The sequence below is a fragment of the Mus musculus genome, chromosome 6 (assembly GCF_000001635.26).
Source record: "Mus musculus strain C57BL/6J chromosome 6, GRCm38.p6 C57BL/6J".
Classification (NCBI taxonomy): Eukaryota; Metazoa; Chordata; class Mammalia; order Rodentia; family Muridae; genus Mus; species Mus musculus.
This window is the reverse complement of record NC_000072.6, coordinates 118,178,994-118,195,754: the sequence shown is the minus strand read 5'-3', so window position 1 is coordinate 118,195,754 and position 16,761 is coordinate 118,178,994. Positions and strand designations below refer to the sequence as shown.

At 50.6% G+C, this 16,761-nt stretch overlaps 1 protein-coding gene across 2 annotated transcripts in view; it reads left to right on the top strand.

Moving 5' to 3' along the window:
• Nucleotides 1–16,761, top strand: part of Ret (ret proto-oncogene) — a 45,997-nt gene that overhangs the window by 1,990 nt on the left and 27,246 nt on the right. For both annotated transcript variants that reach the window (NM_009050.2, NM_001080780.1), the window contains exons 2-5: nucleotides 11,315–11,578; nucleotides 13,643–13,930; nucleotides 15,293–15,537; nucleotides 16,288–16,483. In NM_009050.2, the coding sequence (NP_033076.2) occupies nucleotides 11,315–11,578; nucleotides 13,643–13,930; nucleotides 15,293–15,537; nucleotides 16,288–16,483 (993 nt within the window). The remainder of the gene's footprint in view (nucleotides 1–11,314; nucleotides 11,579–13,642; nucleotides 13,931–15,292; nucleotides 15,538–16,287; nucleotides 16,484–16,761) is intronic.

Sequence of the window (16,761 nt, the reverse complement as noted above, 5' to 3'; positions counted from 1 at the left end):
GTTTAAACTTCACAGGTGCAGGTATGTAGTCAGGAGTAAACCAGGAAGACATGTGTTGAGCAACTTCCCTCCACCCACCTAACCCTGAATCTAGTGAGGTCCCCAGCCGTGTAAGGGACCCACCTCAAGGGTCTGGCCTGTGGCATGTGGCAGGCAGAGAGGGAGATTTCTATGTGAAACCTCTGGCTCAGAATCAGGTGGCCACAGACAGCTTATAGAATCCAGGACTATGAGGTTTTAAACCCACCCCCTTCTGGATGGCCAAGAATCCACGATAGAGGTCCAGAGAGGGCCACAGCAGCCTCATACCCAGGAAGAAGTGATGGGGGTTTTGGAGAAGCCCTCTAACCTGGACTCTGGTGCAGCTGTTGTGACATTCACTGATCTCCAAACTGCCACTAGAGAGCTCGGGTGCGGTTCCTCAATAGAAGGATTGGGAACAGCGTGGCCTCCGGTGCCCTCTTGTGGATACAGTGCTCTAGTGGCTGGGCCTGATGCCCACGGTTTTGAGTGGGTTTTGAGTGGGTCTGTAGAAGTAAGGGAGCCTTGTTAACGAGACTCGCCATACTCTGATTTCAAGTTACTCATCCATGCTCCCACTCTTGCTCACAAGCTCATGCTCAAGAGACCTGTGGATAAGAATGGCCTGGCTCCCTTCTCACCCTCTTCCAAACACCCCACATGGACATAGAACTGTGTCACGCATTTCCCATCGCTGTCGGGCCCAGTGTCCTGGAAGTAGAGATTGACAACCTCCTTCTGTTAACATTTTCTGGACTTTTTGCTGCTCCATACAGACACAACTTGACTAAGTGGATGAGGAGACTGAATCACAGTATCTTGGTCTCCCCTACATGTCCCGGGGCTCCTGGCCCCCCTCCACTCCCAACTACTTGTCAAGACTCCTGTCCCCCATCCTCTTGGATTGGCATCTTGCTTAGTATCTCTAGCTGTGAGAACCAAAGGGTCAGTCATGGAGGGGCCCTTTCTGGACAACCCTTCTGTGTAAGTGTGAGGGGAGCCATAATCGGTCGACATCACCCAGAGCTTTCCTTGTGAGTGAGCACTGAGGTCTGGTCCTCCCTGCTTCCCCTCTTTGTTTCTCCCTTCCTTCCTTCCCTTACTGAGCTCAGGGGATCCTGGAGATTTGTCCTGGTTCCCCAGGGTTATCCCGGCCCTTCTTTGTCTCTTCCCCTGAGCTGTTGAGCCCATTCTCAGGGCTGGGCCAGCCAGGGAGTCCTGAGGGTGGGGCCTGAGAGCAGACAGCATGTAGGGAAGTGACTGAGCCCATTCACTAGATTGCCTTTATTTTGTAGAATTGCTTTAGGAATGGGCTAAGTAAATGACTTGTTTCCTTGGTGGTGTGAAGAAAGTGGGATGTATTCACCTAATGGGGTGCTAATGGCCTTTTAGCCAGGGGAGGAGAAAACTAATTAAAAATTATAGTATCTGTAGAAATGGAGCCTGGATAGGAAAGGAAAGGATAGCTGGAAGCTGCTACCTCCCTTGGGATCCTCTGCTGGCAAAAGACTCTGTTGATCCCCTCTCCTGCTAACACTAGCAGCAGCTTCCCCTGCCATACTGTTGATAACCCTGTAAGGTTTGTGGTCTTATTTTCCCATTTCGCAGGTGAACAAACTGAGGTTCACCAAATCTATAGATTCTGGAGCTCATGGAAAGCTAAGGACTCCCCGGGTCCAGGTCTCTTGTGTTTAGCAAAGCCAGTGAGAGCTTGGTACCAGGAGTAGAGATGAAGAGCGATCTGGGAGAGGACAATGTTCCTGCCGGTCACACCACAGCAGGTCACTCATGTATGACAGCAGGTGCTCTGGAGAAAGGCTGGACCAGAACTAGGAGTGACATGTGACATAGAGCACTGCCCACAGACACAAAGCCTGAGCCTTTGTGGGTCTGAGCAGAGTTCTCAGTGAGATGTTTTTGCCCTTGCTGACTGGCTGACCCTGGGAGTCTCCTGGGCTAGGAATGAACATTAGGCCTGTCTCTGTCAGAGCTGTCCCAGAGAGGGAACCTGTGTGCTCTAGGCATTATAAGACGTTGTGTGTATAGTCAGAGGGCTGGTAGGGACAAGACACCCAAGGACTGTCCTTTGCACCGTGTCTGAAGGAAGTGCCTTCCTTTCATCATGGTGTCATGCTAGGGGAGAGGCACAACCGTGTGCCCTCATCCAGATGGAATCCACTTCCCTAGGGCACTGGGAATGACCGATAAAAGCAAACGCCCACTGTGTGCCCAGGAGACGGGGCAGTGCTGGCTAGGAGTGCAGCCTATACTTACTCAGTAATTCTTTGCTTCTGGATGAGTGGCCATAAGTGTACTGTGGAGGGATGGTGTGTGTGTGTGTGTGTGTGTGTGTGTGTGTGTGTGTGTGTGTTTTCATGCACGCACATGCACACTTCTAGGTTAAGTCTGGCGCTTGCCTGGCTGCCGGTCTCTCCCTTCAGTCCTCTTCCATCAGCTCTGCTTCCCTCTTTCCCTCCTTCCCCATTATTTTTCTGTATGAATGACTTGATAGTACTCATCAAAAAGAGCCTTGAGTATTGCTTTGCAAGGAGGAACTAACAGCAAAAGACACACCTAATAGTTACGGAGAGAGAGGGAGGGGGAGGGGGTATGGTTCCTTTAGAGACAAGCGGCTTGGAAGCAAGACAAGGAAACAAGGAATGGGGTGCTTGGCAGAGAGCCCTGGGCATGGACCACAGAGGAAGTGATGTCACGGGGGGGGGGGGAGGGCACTGCCTCTCTGGTCTGTGAGGAATGTCTTCTGTACCCTCTGGTATGGGGGTGTTTCACCCTAGGAAGCTGATGAGCTGGTACAGCTGACTCCAGGCTGCCCCCATTCATAAAAGCATCCAGGACTTTTTGTCCAAGGAATCCGATGAGGCTGTGCTCCAGCTCCTCTCAGACAACACTAGATCCTCTCCTGACAGGTCGAAAGATCCTAGAGAGCTCTTGTGGCCGGCACCTTCTTCCTCCTTGTTTGCCCAGCTGTTGCCTCCCCCATCACCTACCTTCCTGTCCTCAGCAGCCATGGAGAGGTCCTTAATGGGCCTCCCAGCTGTGTGATTGATTGAATGGTGCATCAGGGACCACACCCCTCTGCCTGAGAGACTGGAGTCTATGGAGCCAGTAGACACCCTGAGCCATCTACTGTGAAGCTCTGACCCAGTCAGGTACGGTGAGAGGAGGCAGCAGGGGGCTGTTGTATTCTGCCAGCTCTTTCCCAGGCATGTCAGTGCCCCTTAGAAGGTGGCTGATGAGACCTTGAGAGCCACCATTGAGGCTGTACCACCTGGGTGCCGAGGAGAGCAGGTGGCCAGCCACAAGCAAACACTTCTGTTTGCTTTTGCCTCGTGGGTAGCTCCACTTAAGCAGAACAGCCCAGATGCTAGGGCAGGTTAACTGTTCACCTGAGCAGGTGTGTGCCTGCCTGGTGAGCGGGCAGTGGAGCCTTCTCTCCTTGGTGTCAGTGGTACCCAGTGGGCTCTGCAACAAGAGGTGCCAGTGGCCCTGTGGCTCAGGTCTTAGCAGATGGAGCCCCTTTTTCCAGACTCCTTCCATACTTATTCCAGAGCTAGCAGGGACCCCTCTTTGTGGTCCCAGGTCTTTTCTCCTCTGTGACATGGATTGCTGGAGTCTAGTCTTCAGGGCTGTCACTGTAGGCCAGGGTGATCCTAGAGTAGGAGAAAGAGGGATACTGGATGGTGTTCATTGAAACCGCTCCCACCCTCCTGTTCCTTAACGTTTTCACGCTTGGATTCCAGGAAGGAAAAGAGGGAAATCTTTACTGTCTTGAAACTTAAGGAACCAGAAAGTGCTGGGGGATGTGTGCACTGTGGGAGAGTGAGAGGTAGAGATGGGCTGAATGTCTTAGACATTTTTGCAGTGTGACTGGAAAAGATGGAGGCTGGGGCTGGGTGTCTCGGGGGCTTTGTCTTCTCTACTCTTCCTTCATGGCTCTCTTCCCTTACCTGGGGGCATCTGCACAGTCGTGAAAGTCCTGAATCCATTCCAGCCTACCAGCGGTCCAAGCAGGAAACGTGCCTGGGAGCTACCTTCTTCCCAAGCAGGATGGGTTTACTGTGCTTAGCCCTTGGGGGTGCTTTTTTACCTGTGAGTGCTCTACCTGGCTTGTGACTCAGCACAGGTGATCAGCTGGAGGTTGTCACCTTCGCAAAAGATTGCTCCAACAGATCCACAGAGCCTCAGAAAGTCTTAGACTGAGGTGCATTTCAAATGTTTTCTTCCGTAACCACACCAGCCTGTTATCTACAGTTCTGGGCAAAAGATACCAGCCACATCTCTGTGGCTTAACATGGGTACTCTACCTCTGTGACAGCTGACATGTCCTCATCCAGGAGTGGCCTCTCCCATGAGAAGGCTGGACTCCTAGATCTGTGCATCTGACCTGACTTTATGCACCGAAAGATCCAGAGATTTGTGGAGCCAGGCTCGGAAGGGCCTAGTGTCACTTTGCCTGTGTTGCCAAGGTCAGAATCATACCAGAGAGCCCCATTTTGGTACAGGACATGGGGATGCACGCTTCTGGGGTGTACCTGTACTCGTTCTGGGAGTGATGTGTCTCCAGGCTTTGGACTCTTTATATTTTGGTTTCTGTTGTTAGAAGAAACATCACGACAACAAGCCATGTGGTGAGGAAAGGGGTTATGTTAACAGCTTACAGCCCATCACAAAGGGAAGTCGAGGCAGGAACTGAAGCAGAGACCACGGACGAATACTACTTACTGCCTTGCTTTCTATGGCTCAGCTTTCTTGCCTTTTTTTTTTTTTTTTAATACAAACCAGACTATATCTCTAGAGGAGACACCACACAGTGGAATGGGCTCCTCACATTAATCAAGAAAATTCCCTCACATACTTGTCTACTGGCCAACGTGATGGTGGCATTTTCCCAGTTGAGATTTTCCCTTCCTAGATGACTCTAGCCTGTGCCAAATTGATAAACAAAACTAACCCAGACCCGCTTCCCTAGCTTTTCCAAGTAGGCATCTCTGCCCATTTTCCCCAGTGGTACTTCACGGGTCTACAGTTATGGGTATGAGGGAAGTGACTAAAATTGCCTCTTTAAAAACCTTTTAAAATGAAACTGACGTAGCATAAGGATAACTATTTTTAATGGGATGGTGCAGTAGCATGTAGTCTACCCCAAGGTGTCCAGGAGGCATCTCTGTAGTTCTGTCACATGCTCATTACCCACAAAGGATACCCCATATACCCAATAAGTAGCTCCATGTACCTGCCTCTGGTTATTGTCCGTCTGCTCCCCTCTTTAGATCTGTCAGTTCTGGACATCTTATGTAAATAGTGCAGTGTGTGTGGTAGGTCTGATTAGAGTTTATCTTCATTGTAGCTCACATCAGTGTGCCAATTTTTTTTTTTTTTTTTTTTTTTTTGGTTTTTTTGAGACAGTGTTTCTCAGTATAGCCCTGGCTGTCCTGGAACTCACTCTGTAGACCAGGCTGGCTCTTTAAGAGTAAGACTCTATTTGTTTGGCTTCGCCACATTTATGTATCCATTCTCTGATTCCGGAGGTGGTTTTTCCTGTTGTAAACAATGTTTCCAGGCAGGTCCTCTGACTCCTGCTGTTCAAGGCTTGCTTTCAGTTCTCCCAGGAGGGAAAACATTTAAGGCTTTGGTGTTTGTTCCTTGAGCAGTTGTTGCTCTGCTCCTTCCCAGAGGCAGGGTCCAGTTCAGCAACAGCGTGCAAATTGCGTTTCACCCACATCCTCTGCAGCCCTGACTGGTTCCTGTTGTTGTTTTTGCAGCCTAGCCTTCCCAGTGGGCTCAAAGTGGTATTTCATTGTGGTTTTGGTTTGAGTTTCCCCTAAAGATTAGTGATCCCCTCCGAAGACTTGACAAGCTTCTGTTCACACACTCATTGCAGTTGTGTGTATTATTGGACAAGAGTCTTTTCAGGGCCTTTGACTGTTGTTTGTATTACTTTTTTCTTTGGCCACTCATACATGTATGTAGTGCGTTCTGTTTACTAATCCACCGTCCTCTCTTTTCTCCCACACACCCGTGTCACCACAACACTCCACAGGTCCCTTTCCTATGTTCTTGTCTTTTTGTTTTGTTTTTCTGATGCACAGATTTTAACGAGGACCTTCTATGAGGCCATGGGTTTAGAACTACCCATTGGAACCTGTGGACTTAACCACAGGAACTTTTACCTCTCTGAGAACCTATCAGTAGCCAGTAATTACTCGACAGGGAGGGCTAGGGCCCCTTGAGCTTACCCCATCATTGGCTGTTGATATTGATGGGGCTTGTGCAGCCCCAGCGTGGGCATGCGCAGCTGCAGTTAGATCATGTTTGCAATGACTGTGTTGTACCATGAGGGTAACACCTCTGGGCCCTTCTCCCTTTCTTCCAGATCTTACATTCTTACTGTTCCCTCTTCCATGGTGTTGCTTGAACCCTGCAGATCACAGTATAAATGTCTTACTCAGGGTCAAACACCTTTGGCCATTTTTAATTGAGTGCCTTTACTTACCATCAGGCATGGCTGAGAGGCTACTTCATCCAGTAGCACCAGCCACTTATGAGAAGCCTTTTGAGAAAGCACTGATGTGCTAATATGGATGGACGTTGAGTCTCCACTGAACACGGAGTGTCTGCATTTCTCAGAACAACAGGACTCTTGCACGTGTCACATTGAGCACAAATGTTCCAGAAACAAAGGCATCACAGCTAATGCAGGAGAAGCAGATGTTCTAGAACCTTCCTCTCAAAGGGGAAGATGCTGGAAACCAGTGGCCCAGCCCACATCTCCAGCAAGGGAACTGGCAGCCCGGGAAGCCAGGGCTGCCCTCTCACTCTGCCACTATCTAGACTAAAAATAACTGGGCCGATTGGTCTAAGTTGATTACAGTAATTGCTACTGTGATGTCATGCTGCCGGCCAGAGCTGTGTTGCAGGGCCGACAGCCTATACGAAGGCAGCGGTCTCCCTTCTGCATTCCCGCTCGGAGTTTGCAACCGGAGATAACAAGGTCCAAGGTCCAGGAACCAGTGATGGGCCTCTCCAGCTCTGGGTGTACTCTGCCATCCAGGGACCCAGGATTCCAGTGTGTTTTGCTCTGGGTCCTTGTGGAGTCAGAAATGGCTCCTGTGAGGTTCCCAGATCCTAGCCCTCCACTCTACCCCCAGATCAAATGCTTAGGACTTCTCTATGTGCCACCCTGTCTTTGTTAGTGTTTCTCTTGCTTCAGTGAAGCATGACCAAAAAGCAAGTCAGGGAGAAAGATGTTTATTTGGTCTCCACTTCCACGTCATAGTCCCTCATTGGAAGAAGCCAGGACAGGAACCCAAGCAGGGCTGCAACCTGGAAGCAGGAGCCATGGAGGGGTGCTGCTTACTGGCTTGTTTCCCCTGACTTGCTCAGCTTGCTTTCTAATAGAACCCAGGACCGCCAGCCTAGGGATGGCACCACCCACAATGTCTGGGCCCTCCCCCAATGATCACTAATTAAGAAAATGCCTTACAGCTAGATCTCATGGAGGTGTTTCCTCAGCTGAGGCTCCTTTCTCTCTGATGGCTCTTGCCTGGGTCAGGTTGACAGACAGGTTGCTCTAGCCTGCATCCCAAGAAGAGGCTGGGTCCCAGCTCCTGCTTCAGAGACTGTCAGAGACTGAAGTGGTCTCCTTCCTCCTGCTGCAACACCTCAGTGCTTGATGAGCACACGCTGAACTTCGAGCTGACTTCCCAGCATCCCCCTCACCCAGAACAGATCCCTGCACTACATCTTACATCTACCTTAGGACCTGTCCCTCTATATACCCACACAGAAGCAGGAAGGATGCTGTATCTGACTACAGCCTCCACTGTCTGACATGTTTGGTGCTGGGACTTTGTGGGTGCAAGGGGCGGGCTCCACAATCTCAGTCAGTTCCCGTGTCCAGACAGTTGGGCTCATGAGAGCTTAACATTGGGTTCTGTACTTTGGTGTTTGTTTCATGCCAGAACCCCTGGTGCGATGGCACCCTGAGCAAATTCCACCTGACTTCACCTTCCTGAGCCCTTACTTTGTTTTTGGGATGCCTGCCCAGACTCCATCTCACTGAAATATTAAAGAGCCAGTTTATAAATGCCAAAGAAACTTCCAGGGGTCCTGAGTCTCTTTGAGGAGAAACTGGGAAGGCGTGGCAGAATCTCCACGGTGGCACTTTCATCCTGGTACTGCAGGCATATAAGGATGGGCCTGGGTCCCTGGGACTCTGTGACCTGGTTTCTCTCAAGCACTATATGAACAGCTGTCACTGAACAAAGCCTGGCCCAGACTCTGGCCCAGTCCTAAATCACTCTGTGGCCCGGGGCCATTCTCTGTCTTGGTTTATTGCTCAGTAAGACAAGGATCCTAACATCCATTAGTGTTTTGATGTGCTTAAAACAGCCCATAGAAATCCCACTGAATGGAAGGTGACACAAGGGGCGTTGGGATGGACTGTTAAAAAAGAGCTTGAGGTATGTGGGGTGGCCGCTCAGCCTGTGAACGTGTTCTGCGTCATGGTGCTCTGTTGGTTATGTGGGGGAACAGCTGCACTGTCCAGAGTCCTCGGGGTCAAAGCTGCTGGGACCTTGGCCCGGTTGCAGCAGCAACAGCTACTTGGGGCTATAAAGCACTAGCGAGAGCCCTAGAACCAAAGAGGTCTGGTCACTCACACACGCTCATCCCCAGGCCACTTGGGTGGCCAGGCCTCGTCCTAGGAAAGAAATGAATTGTAACCTAATTGGCAGTTTCCTTTGTCTAGAAGCCGGAAGGAACTGCCAGCAAGACCCTCGATTAAGTCAGTAGCAGCTGGGAAATCACATTTGGGTGGGGGCATCCTTCATGTCAGTGAAGGCCGTGCAGCTGGTCTGGGTGGGCATGGAAATGCAGGTGGTAGCTGCAGTGCATTCTGGATAAAGCCTGATGCCCGTGCTCCTCGAAGAAGGAGGCCCCGTCTCTGCATAGAGTTAATCCCTAGCCTCAGCTGTGCTAGGAGATCTCATCTGTGTAGGAGATCCCCCACCCCCACCCACCCAAACCAAAGCAGAGAACTATACAATGATGTGAGACTCAGAGGGCTGAGCACTGCGGGTAATACTAACAGCGTTGTGAGAGATGATGTCCTACGGAAGAGACAGGACGTGTGAGGACCCTGCTTGGTTGTGCAGGGAGAGCAGAGCCTCAAGCCAGGAGCAGCTCCACCTCCACTCCATGTGTCGTCTGTCCATGTGTCGTCTGTCCAGCCGCTCTTCCAGGCTACCAGCCACCCTACTCTGAAGGCCCACTGAGATGGGTGACTAAGGAGTTACCACACACTGAGTCCTCTGTTCTACACTAGTGGGGGTCCAGACTTAAAGCTGTGCATGGACTCCGAAGATGAGGAGAGAGGTGATGCTGATTTGTATGGAAGCTGGAAGTGATGCTTATGAGTGTGGTGATAGTTACGGTGCGGATGGTGATTGTAGATAATGGAGGAGGTACAGGTGTGTGGATGAAGATGACAGCAGGCAGCGGCCGTTGTTCTTAGACCTTCCCATCCACCAACTAGATTTTGCTCCCAATAACTCTAGGAAGAGGAAGGGCCTAATCTCCTTGGAAGCCAAGACAAAGAATGTATAACCTTTGTCCTAGCCAGTGCCCCAACTCTGCCAGTCACCCAGACGTCGTCCATGGTCTTGCCTGGAATCCACAAGGTGGTTCAACCTGTCATTTCTGACAGGCGTTTTGGGGTCATGGTCTCTTAGCCCTGAGAAGCTAGACTTCTTGTTAGCACCTGCCTCTTCCAGCTCTCTCTTTCCTGAACTTACCGTCTTCTCCAGTCTCTTCTGCTCTCTCTCTAGATCGGGCTACCCCTCTTGTGGCTGACACTGTCCATGCTTCCTAGGGAAGCGCCCCCCCCACCCACGGCCTCCCTGGTCTTCATTTGTGGCTCCTGTCAATGATTCAGAACAAGCAGCTTAGGTCTGCGTTATTTTCTTGTTGCTGTGAGTAAGTGCCAGACAAGAAAGGACTCTTAACTGCTGAGCCATGTCTCCAGCCCTTTGGTTGAGTTTTGCAAATGGCATTTGTCCTAGTAAGGGTTTACTGTTGCTATGATGAAACACCAGGACCAAAAGCAAGTTGGGAAGGGACAAGCATTTATTTGGTGTACACATCTACATCAGAGTCCCATCATTGAAGGAAGTCAGGACGGGAACTCAAACAGGGCAGGAACCAGGAGGCAGCAATTGATGCAGAGGCCGTGAAGAGAGACTACCTACTGGGTTGTTCCTGACCGCTTGCTCATCCTGCTTTTTCTTTTTATTTAGAACCCAGGACCATCAGCCCAGGGGTGGCACCTGCAATGGCCTGGGCCCTTTCACGTACAGACTTCCTGTAGGATCCAGAAGTTCCATCTCTCAGTATCATCCCGGAGACTTATACATCCATTTCATAGCGACATTAATCATTAACAGCCAAAGCTGCACGCAGCTCTGCTGCCTATGGATGGGGACACAGAATATGAGGTGTACATTGCACATGTCATTCAGCCCTGATTTAGAAGGAGAGATACTCTGATACTGTCCTGGCTAGGTAGATGTGTGTCAGTTTGAACAAGCTATAGTCACCCGAGAGGAGGCAGTCTGGACTGAGAAAATAGTGCCTCCGTAAGATCGGGCTGTAGGCAGGCTTACAGAGCATGCTCTTAAATAGGTTGCTGCCACAGGATTCTGTGGTATGGTTGTGTCACTCTGCCTACCTGAATACCCACTGCAGGACATCTGTTTCTAGTGAGAAATTCACCCATTTAACACTCGGTTACTTGATGGATGGGCGGTTTTCCTTCTGCTGGACACATGGAGTAGACTTGCTGGGTCATATATAAGAGCATATTTTGATAAACAGTCAGTTGCTTTCATACGCAGTGCTCTTTTGTTTCTGGGGACTGCGGCCTGCCCTGCTGGTCTGGCAGTCTCTCATAACTTTGAAACTTCCTCCTGTTCCAGGTGGTATGCTGGGAAACAGTCACTGAACTCCTGGGTCATGTGTGATCCTGGGGCAGATTACACTTGCACTTGGGTAGCAGAGAAGTATTTTGCACTGTTTTGTATTTTCTCCCCCCTTCCTTTGCCTTTCTTTGCTTAAATGTGGTGCATTTATCAGTCATGTTTAGCTATGTTCATGTTCTTTGAACTAGAGGTAAGAAATTCTTGCTAGGATTAGAATTTTAGTTTCTTGCTTTTGTTTTTGTTTTTTGTCCTCGATGTTTTCCCCATCCCCACTCACACCCTCGTGTCTCCTGCAGCCCCACTGGGCCTCTATTTCTCAAGGGATGCTTACTGGGAGAGGCTGTATGTAGACCAGCCAGCTGGCACACCTCTGCTCTATGTCCATGCCCTACGGGATGCCCCTGGAGAAGTGCCGAGCTTCCGCCTGGGCCAGCATCTCTATGGCGTCTACCGTACACGGCTGCATGAGAATGACTGGATCCGCATCAATGAGACTACTGGCCTTCTCTACCTCAATCAGAGCCTGGACCACAGTTCCTGGGAACAGCTCAGCATCCGCAGTAAGAGAACAGCCTGACACCCCTATCCCTACTCCACTTTGGCCTAGCCCTTAAGCTGCCCTCATCTCGACTGCCAGTCTGAGGCCAGGGATGGCTTTATGGCCAAGGGTGTAAGGTACAGGGTAAAGGCAGTTGCTTCGTGTCCAGTTAACGAGGGACCCACATGACTTTGGGAATACTAATTACCTCCTGAAGCTATTGGGAGTTAAGAGAACCATGCAAACGACTTGGCACTCTGTGTAGAGCAGAGTCTAGGTGCAGTGGGGTCATAAGGGTATACAAGTTGTGAGAGAGATTCCAAGGGGCTGGAAACACTCCCCGGGGAGTCAGTAATTTAGCTGATGACCTGGAACTTGCTGAAGAGTACCTGGTCCTAGAAATCATGTTTCCCCATCTGCAACAGGCTGGCTTGAGGTGTCCAGGAAGGAGGCAGAGCAGAAGGAAACCTAGAGGGTGTCCCAAAGCTAAGGCTGGAGCTGCAGTCGAGGCCACATAGGACGTTAGCCCTGGTGTGGAGAGTGAGGATCTGACTCGCCTGTGTGATGTGGGATGGTGATGGTATGCGCCTCCCAGGACCTCCTCTGAGGCATGGCCTCACAAGTCCTTAAGTTCCAGTCCACACGTGGAGGCAGGGTAGATGAATACTATGATACAGAATTAACTATATCGACAGGATTTGTAGAGTGACTGACCTATCTGACAAGAGCAGTGTCTAAGTTAGAGCTTCCATTGTTGTAAAGAGACACCATGACCAAGGGAACTCTTATGAAGGACAATATTTAATTGGGGCTGGCTTACAGGTTCAGAGGTTCAGTCCATTATCATCATGGTGGAAGCATGGCAGCGTCCAGGCAGACATGATGCTGGAGAAGGAACTGAGAATTCTACATCTTTGTCCCAAAGGCAAACAGGAGAAAGACTGGCTTTCAAGCAGCTAGGAGGAGGGTCTCAAAGCCCAACCCCACAATGACACACTTCCTACTCCAACAAGGCCACACCTCCCAGTAGTGCCCCTCCCTGGGCCAAGCATAGTCAAAACACCACAGCAGCCAGGATAGTAAGATGGGAGGATGCTCGAGGTGCCAACATAGTCTAGATCAGTGATTCTCAGCCTCTGGGTTGAGACCCCTTGGCATGCATAGCAGATATTTACACAATGATTCGTAACAGTAGCAATGTTAGTGTTAGGAGGTAGCAAGGCAATAAGAATTTTATGATTGAGCGTCACCACAATGTAAGGAACTGTGTTAAAGGTCACAGCATCAGGAAGGTTGAGAGCCATGGGTCTAGACAGTTCCTGGAGGAAGTACTCTGCAATGTCTCTTGGTTTCAAAAATACCTTCATTTCCTCTGCGTCCCTCCTGAACCATAGTGGGAAACTGAGGAATGAGAGTCCTTGGGGGGAAGCCAGGGTGGAATGTGCTGTAAACCTGCAGTTCCCTGAAGACCTACACCACTCATGTTTGAGCATGGCCTCGTCCAGTCAGGAAAGAAGCACACAGCAATTTGGACAGTTTGTTCAGAGAATGTTAACCACAACAGGGTCATCATAACAATGTAATACAGGCTAAGGGGAAGCAAACTGAACCCTGTAGCAATCTGCCAGGCCTAAGGCAGAGGCCCAGGGAGATGCCTGCCTCTGCCAAAGGCTAGACCTCACTAAAGTGGGCTGTGGTGCCTCAGTGGTAGAACTTAACTGGAAACTCTTCTACAGAGTATTAATGAAATCTGTGCAAAGCACTTGATTGGTAGGCGGGGTTGGAGGGTGGAGAGTCCAACTCCCAGAGGCCTGCAGGAACCTACACTATGAGGCCACTCACCTGGCAGGACCTGGAAACTTTAGCCCCAGGCAGGGCTTGGGTACTTCTTTCAGGTTGGACCATTTGAGCAGAAACCTGAAAGACAAAAGAGGCAGGTAAGAGGGCTACTGATTTCCATCATCCTGCAGCGGGCGGCGATGGGGAGGTATCAGCTGAGACTTGTGGACCACACTGAACCCTGGAATTCCTGCCCCTCTTCTTGATCCCTCACCTGAAAAGGAGCTGTCTTCTTCTCTTTCTACAGATGGTGGTTTCCCCCTGCTCACCATCTTCCTCCAGGTCTTTCTGGGGTCCACAGCCCAGAGAGAGGGAGAATGCCATTGGCCAGGCTGTACCCGTGTGTACTTCTCCTTCATCAACGACACCTTCCCAAATTGTAGCTCCTTCAAAGCCCAGGATCTCTGCATCCCAGAGACAGCCGTGTCCTTCCGAGTCAGGGAGAACAGGCCTCCTGGCACCTTCTACCACTTCCACATGTTACCCGTGCAGTTCCTTTGTCCCAACATCAGTGTGAAGTACAGTCTCTTAGGAGGTGAGTTCCAGCCTCAAGGGGCTATTCCTTTGTCCTGTTACATGGGAGGCATGGTGCTATAAGCCCTTAGGGTGAGCCACGAGTTCTTTTTGCCACTTGTTGAGTATTCCAGAAGTATCTCTCTTGAATGTCTGTCACCAGCCAAGTAGTGTTGAAGGAAGTTAGGATACAACTGTAAACAAACAAACGATCTGGCGTCTTGCCTGCCTTGAAGCCTCTAGTCATCTGGAGGATAGAGCCCTTGGACACGTCAAGGAATCTAGATGGTTTCTAAGGAGGAGTGAGAAGCTGAGAGAACAGAGAGGTAGGGGCCACTAAACCAAGTGGGTAGGTGCCAAAAGGCTCTGGCCCCAGAAGGTGCTAAACTGAGACCATTTGTAGTTGGACTGCAGTTAGCCACTAGAGAAACAGTGGCAAACAGGGGCAGGCTGGCTATGTCAGGGGAAATGTCAGGGTTTCTTTCCCTAGTGCAGGGGAAACTGTGGAAGTCGGGGGGCAGGTATGAGAAGTCTCCACTTGCATCTAAAAAGGCTTAGTTGGGCTCCTATGTTGGGTACAGTTCGTGCCAGGGTAGTGTATGGTACAGTTAGGGACACGGAAGGGTCCAGGACAGACTCCTGATTGGGAGGATGGGCTGATAGCGAGGCTGGAGTTGGCATGAAAATCGTGGAGCTTCCTGGCTTGCTCTTAAGGAGACCCAGATGGATTCTTCTAAGCTAGAGATGGGGTGTTGAACCCAGTTCCAGGGGTTCTGCTAGCATCCGCAGGCACAGCAGACCTTTCTGGGGAGCTAGCCCTTCTAGCAAAGTGGACCTGTATACTTTGACATCTTGCTTATGTAGAATAAATGAAGGCTTCAAGAAACCAATCAGGTCACAATCGCAGGACACAAACAACAGGAAATCAAATCCCATATCCAGAAATCCTGGTTGGAATGTCAGTCACACCCCTGATGTCCAGTATCTGTTTTCAAGTCATCGAACCGGGATGTTTCTCCCATTGTCTGACACGAGCAAATGTCATGTCTGTGATTTAAAAAAAAACAAAATGGATGACATTGTGAATCTGACCATACCTGGAGCTGGCTCTCTGCCTATCCTCTGCCCTCCTGGGCATCCCCCCTCCAGGCCATGACAGAGACACCTGGCCTTATGTCAACCCTTGTCTGCCCATTTGCATGAGTGAAGGCTCCAGGCACAAAACAGTAGGTGACACAAACCTCACACAGCCTATATTTGGAGTACTGTGTGCCGTCCCCACAGAGCCCACTGCCATCCACTCTGGGTAGAACCATGAGCAAGGGAGGCCACGCCCCATCCCCTACCCAGTGGTCATGCGGTATTCCCTTCTGCTTGGTGACAGGGGATAGTCTGCCCTTCCGTTGTGACCCAGACTGCCTGGAGGTGAGCACTCGCTGGGCCCTGGATCGAGAGCTCCGGGAGAAGTATGTGCTGGAGGCTTTGTGCATAGTGGCAGGCCCTGGTGCCAACAAAGAGACGGTGACTCTGTCCTTCCCAGTGACAGTGTATGATGAGGACGACTCGGCGCCCACCTTCTCTGGAGGTGTGGGCACTGCCAGCGCGGTGGTGGAGTTTAAGCGGAAGGAGGTTGGTCCCACAGTGGCATTTGATTGTCTGGTTGTCTTGTCCTGTGCATGTTTGGTGTTTGTCCCTGTCGGCAGTTTATATTTGATCTGTTTAGCTAGCTGTTCCACTAGCCGTCCAGTCATGTGACCCTCTACTTGTCCTTTGTGTCTTGTCTGTTTGGCTGACTGCCAGCCAGATAGCTGCAGTAAACTGGGCTGGCACTGTGAAGGCCCGAACCTGGGGTGCTTAGATTGTGTATAATGAGGCCAAGGGCCTCATGAGGAGAGCACTGGGGAAGAACACTCAGGCTCACTTGACCTGGCAAAAAGGAGGGTACTCCCTTCTGCTGGCAGCTGGGCAACTTGTCCAGGAGTGTCCTATGAGAGGATGTCCTCGCCCATGCTGCTTTGACCAGCCTAGGTGGTGTGCTACTGCCACCTGCTGGGCTTCAGGCTACTCTGCAGCCTGCTCTTAGGCTCAGTAAGAAGGGTGTTTTGCTTCTCTGGGGAACTAACTAGCTACAGGCTTCCTAGGGAGTGAGAGCAGTATGGGGAAGCGAGAAAGTATCTGATTAGACAACCTTAGAGTAACCCAGTGGCCCTGTGGCTTTGCTTACAAATCTTACCCGAGGCCCTGGGGACAAACATTCAGTTCTGATCGTCTGGCCCTAGGATTGGTTCAAAGAACACATAGTTGGTCTAGTTCTGGGCTGTGCGAGGTCATGTGATCCTCTGACTATACCTGCGCTGACTGGCACTCTGCTTTCTGTAGGGCACTGTGGTGGCCACCCTGCAGGTGTTCGATGCAGATGTGGTGCCAGCGTCTGGGGAGCTGGTGAGACGGTACACAAACACACTCCTCTCAGGGGACTCCTGGGCCCAGCAGACCTTCCGGGTGGAGCATTCGCCCATCGAGACCTTGGTCCAGGTCAACAACAACTCCGTTCGGGCAACCATGCACAATTACAGTAAGAAGCCAACGGCGTGATGTTTTCCCAGAACTTCAGGACACTTGGTATACACACACACACACACACACACACACACACACACTCTCACACACTACAGGAAAACCACATACATTCCATACACCAAAATATGTCCCACTGAGCACACCCATTCCAGGCCCCACACAGTCTGTGTATACAAACACTACCCAAACACCCCATACACAAACTCATTTAAATATGCTAATTTACACCCGCCCACCAGTAAGTAAACACCACACTCATACATTTCATACCCA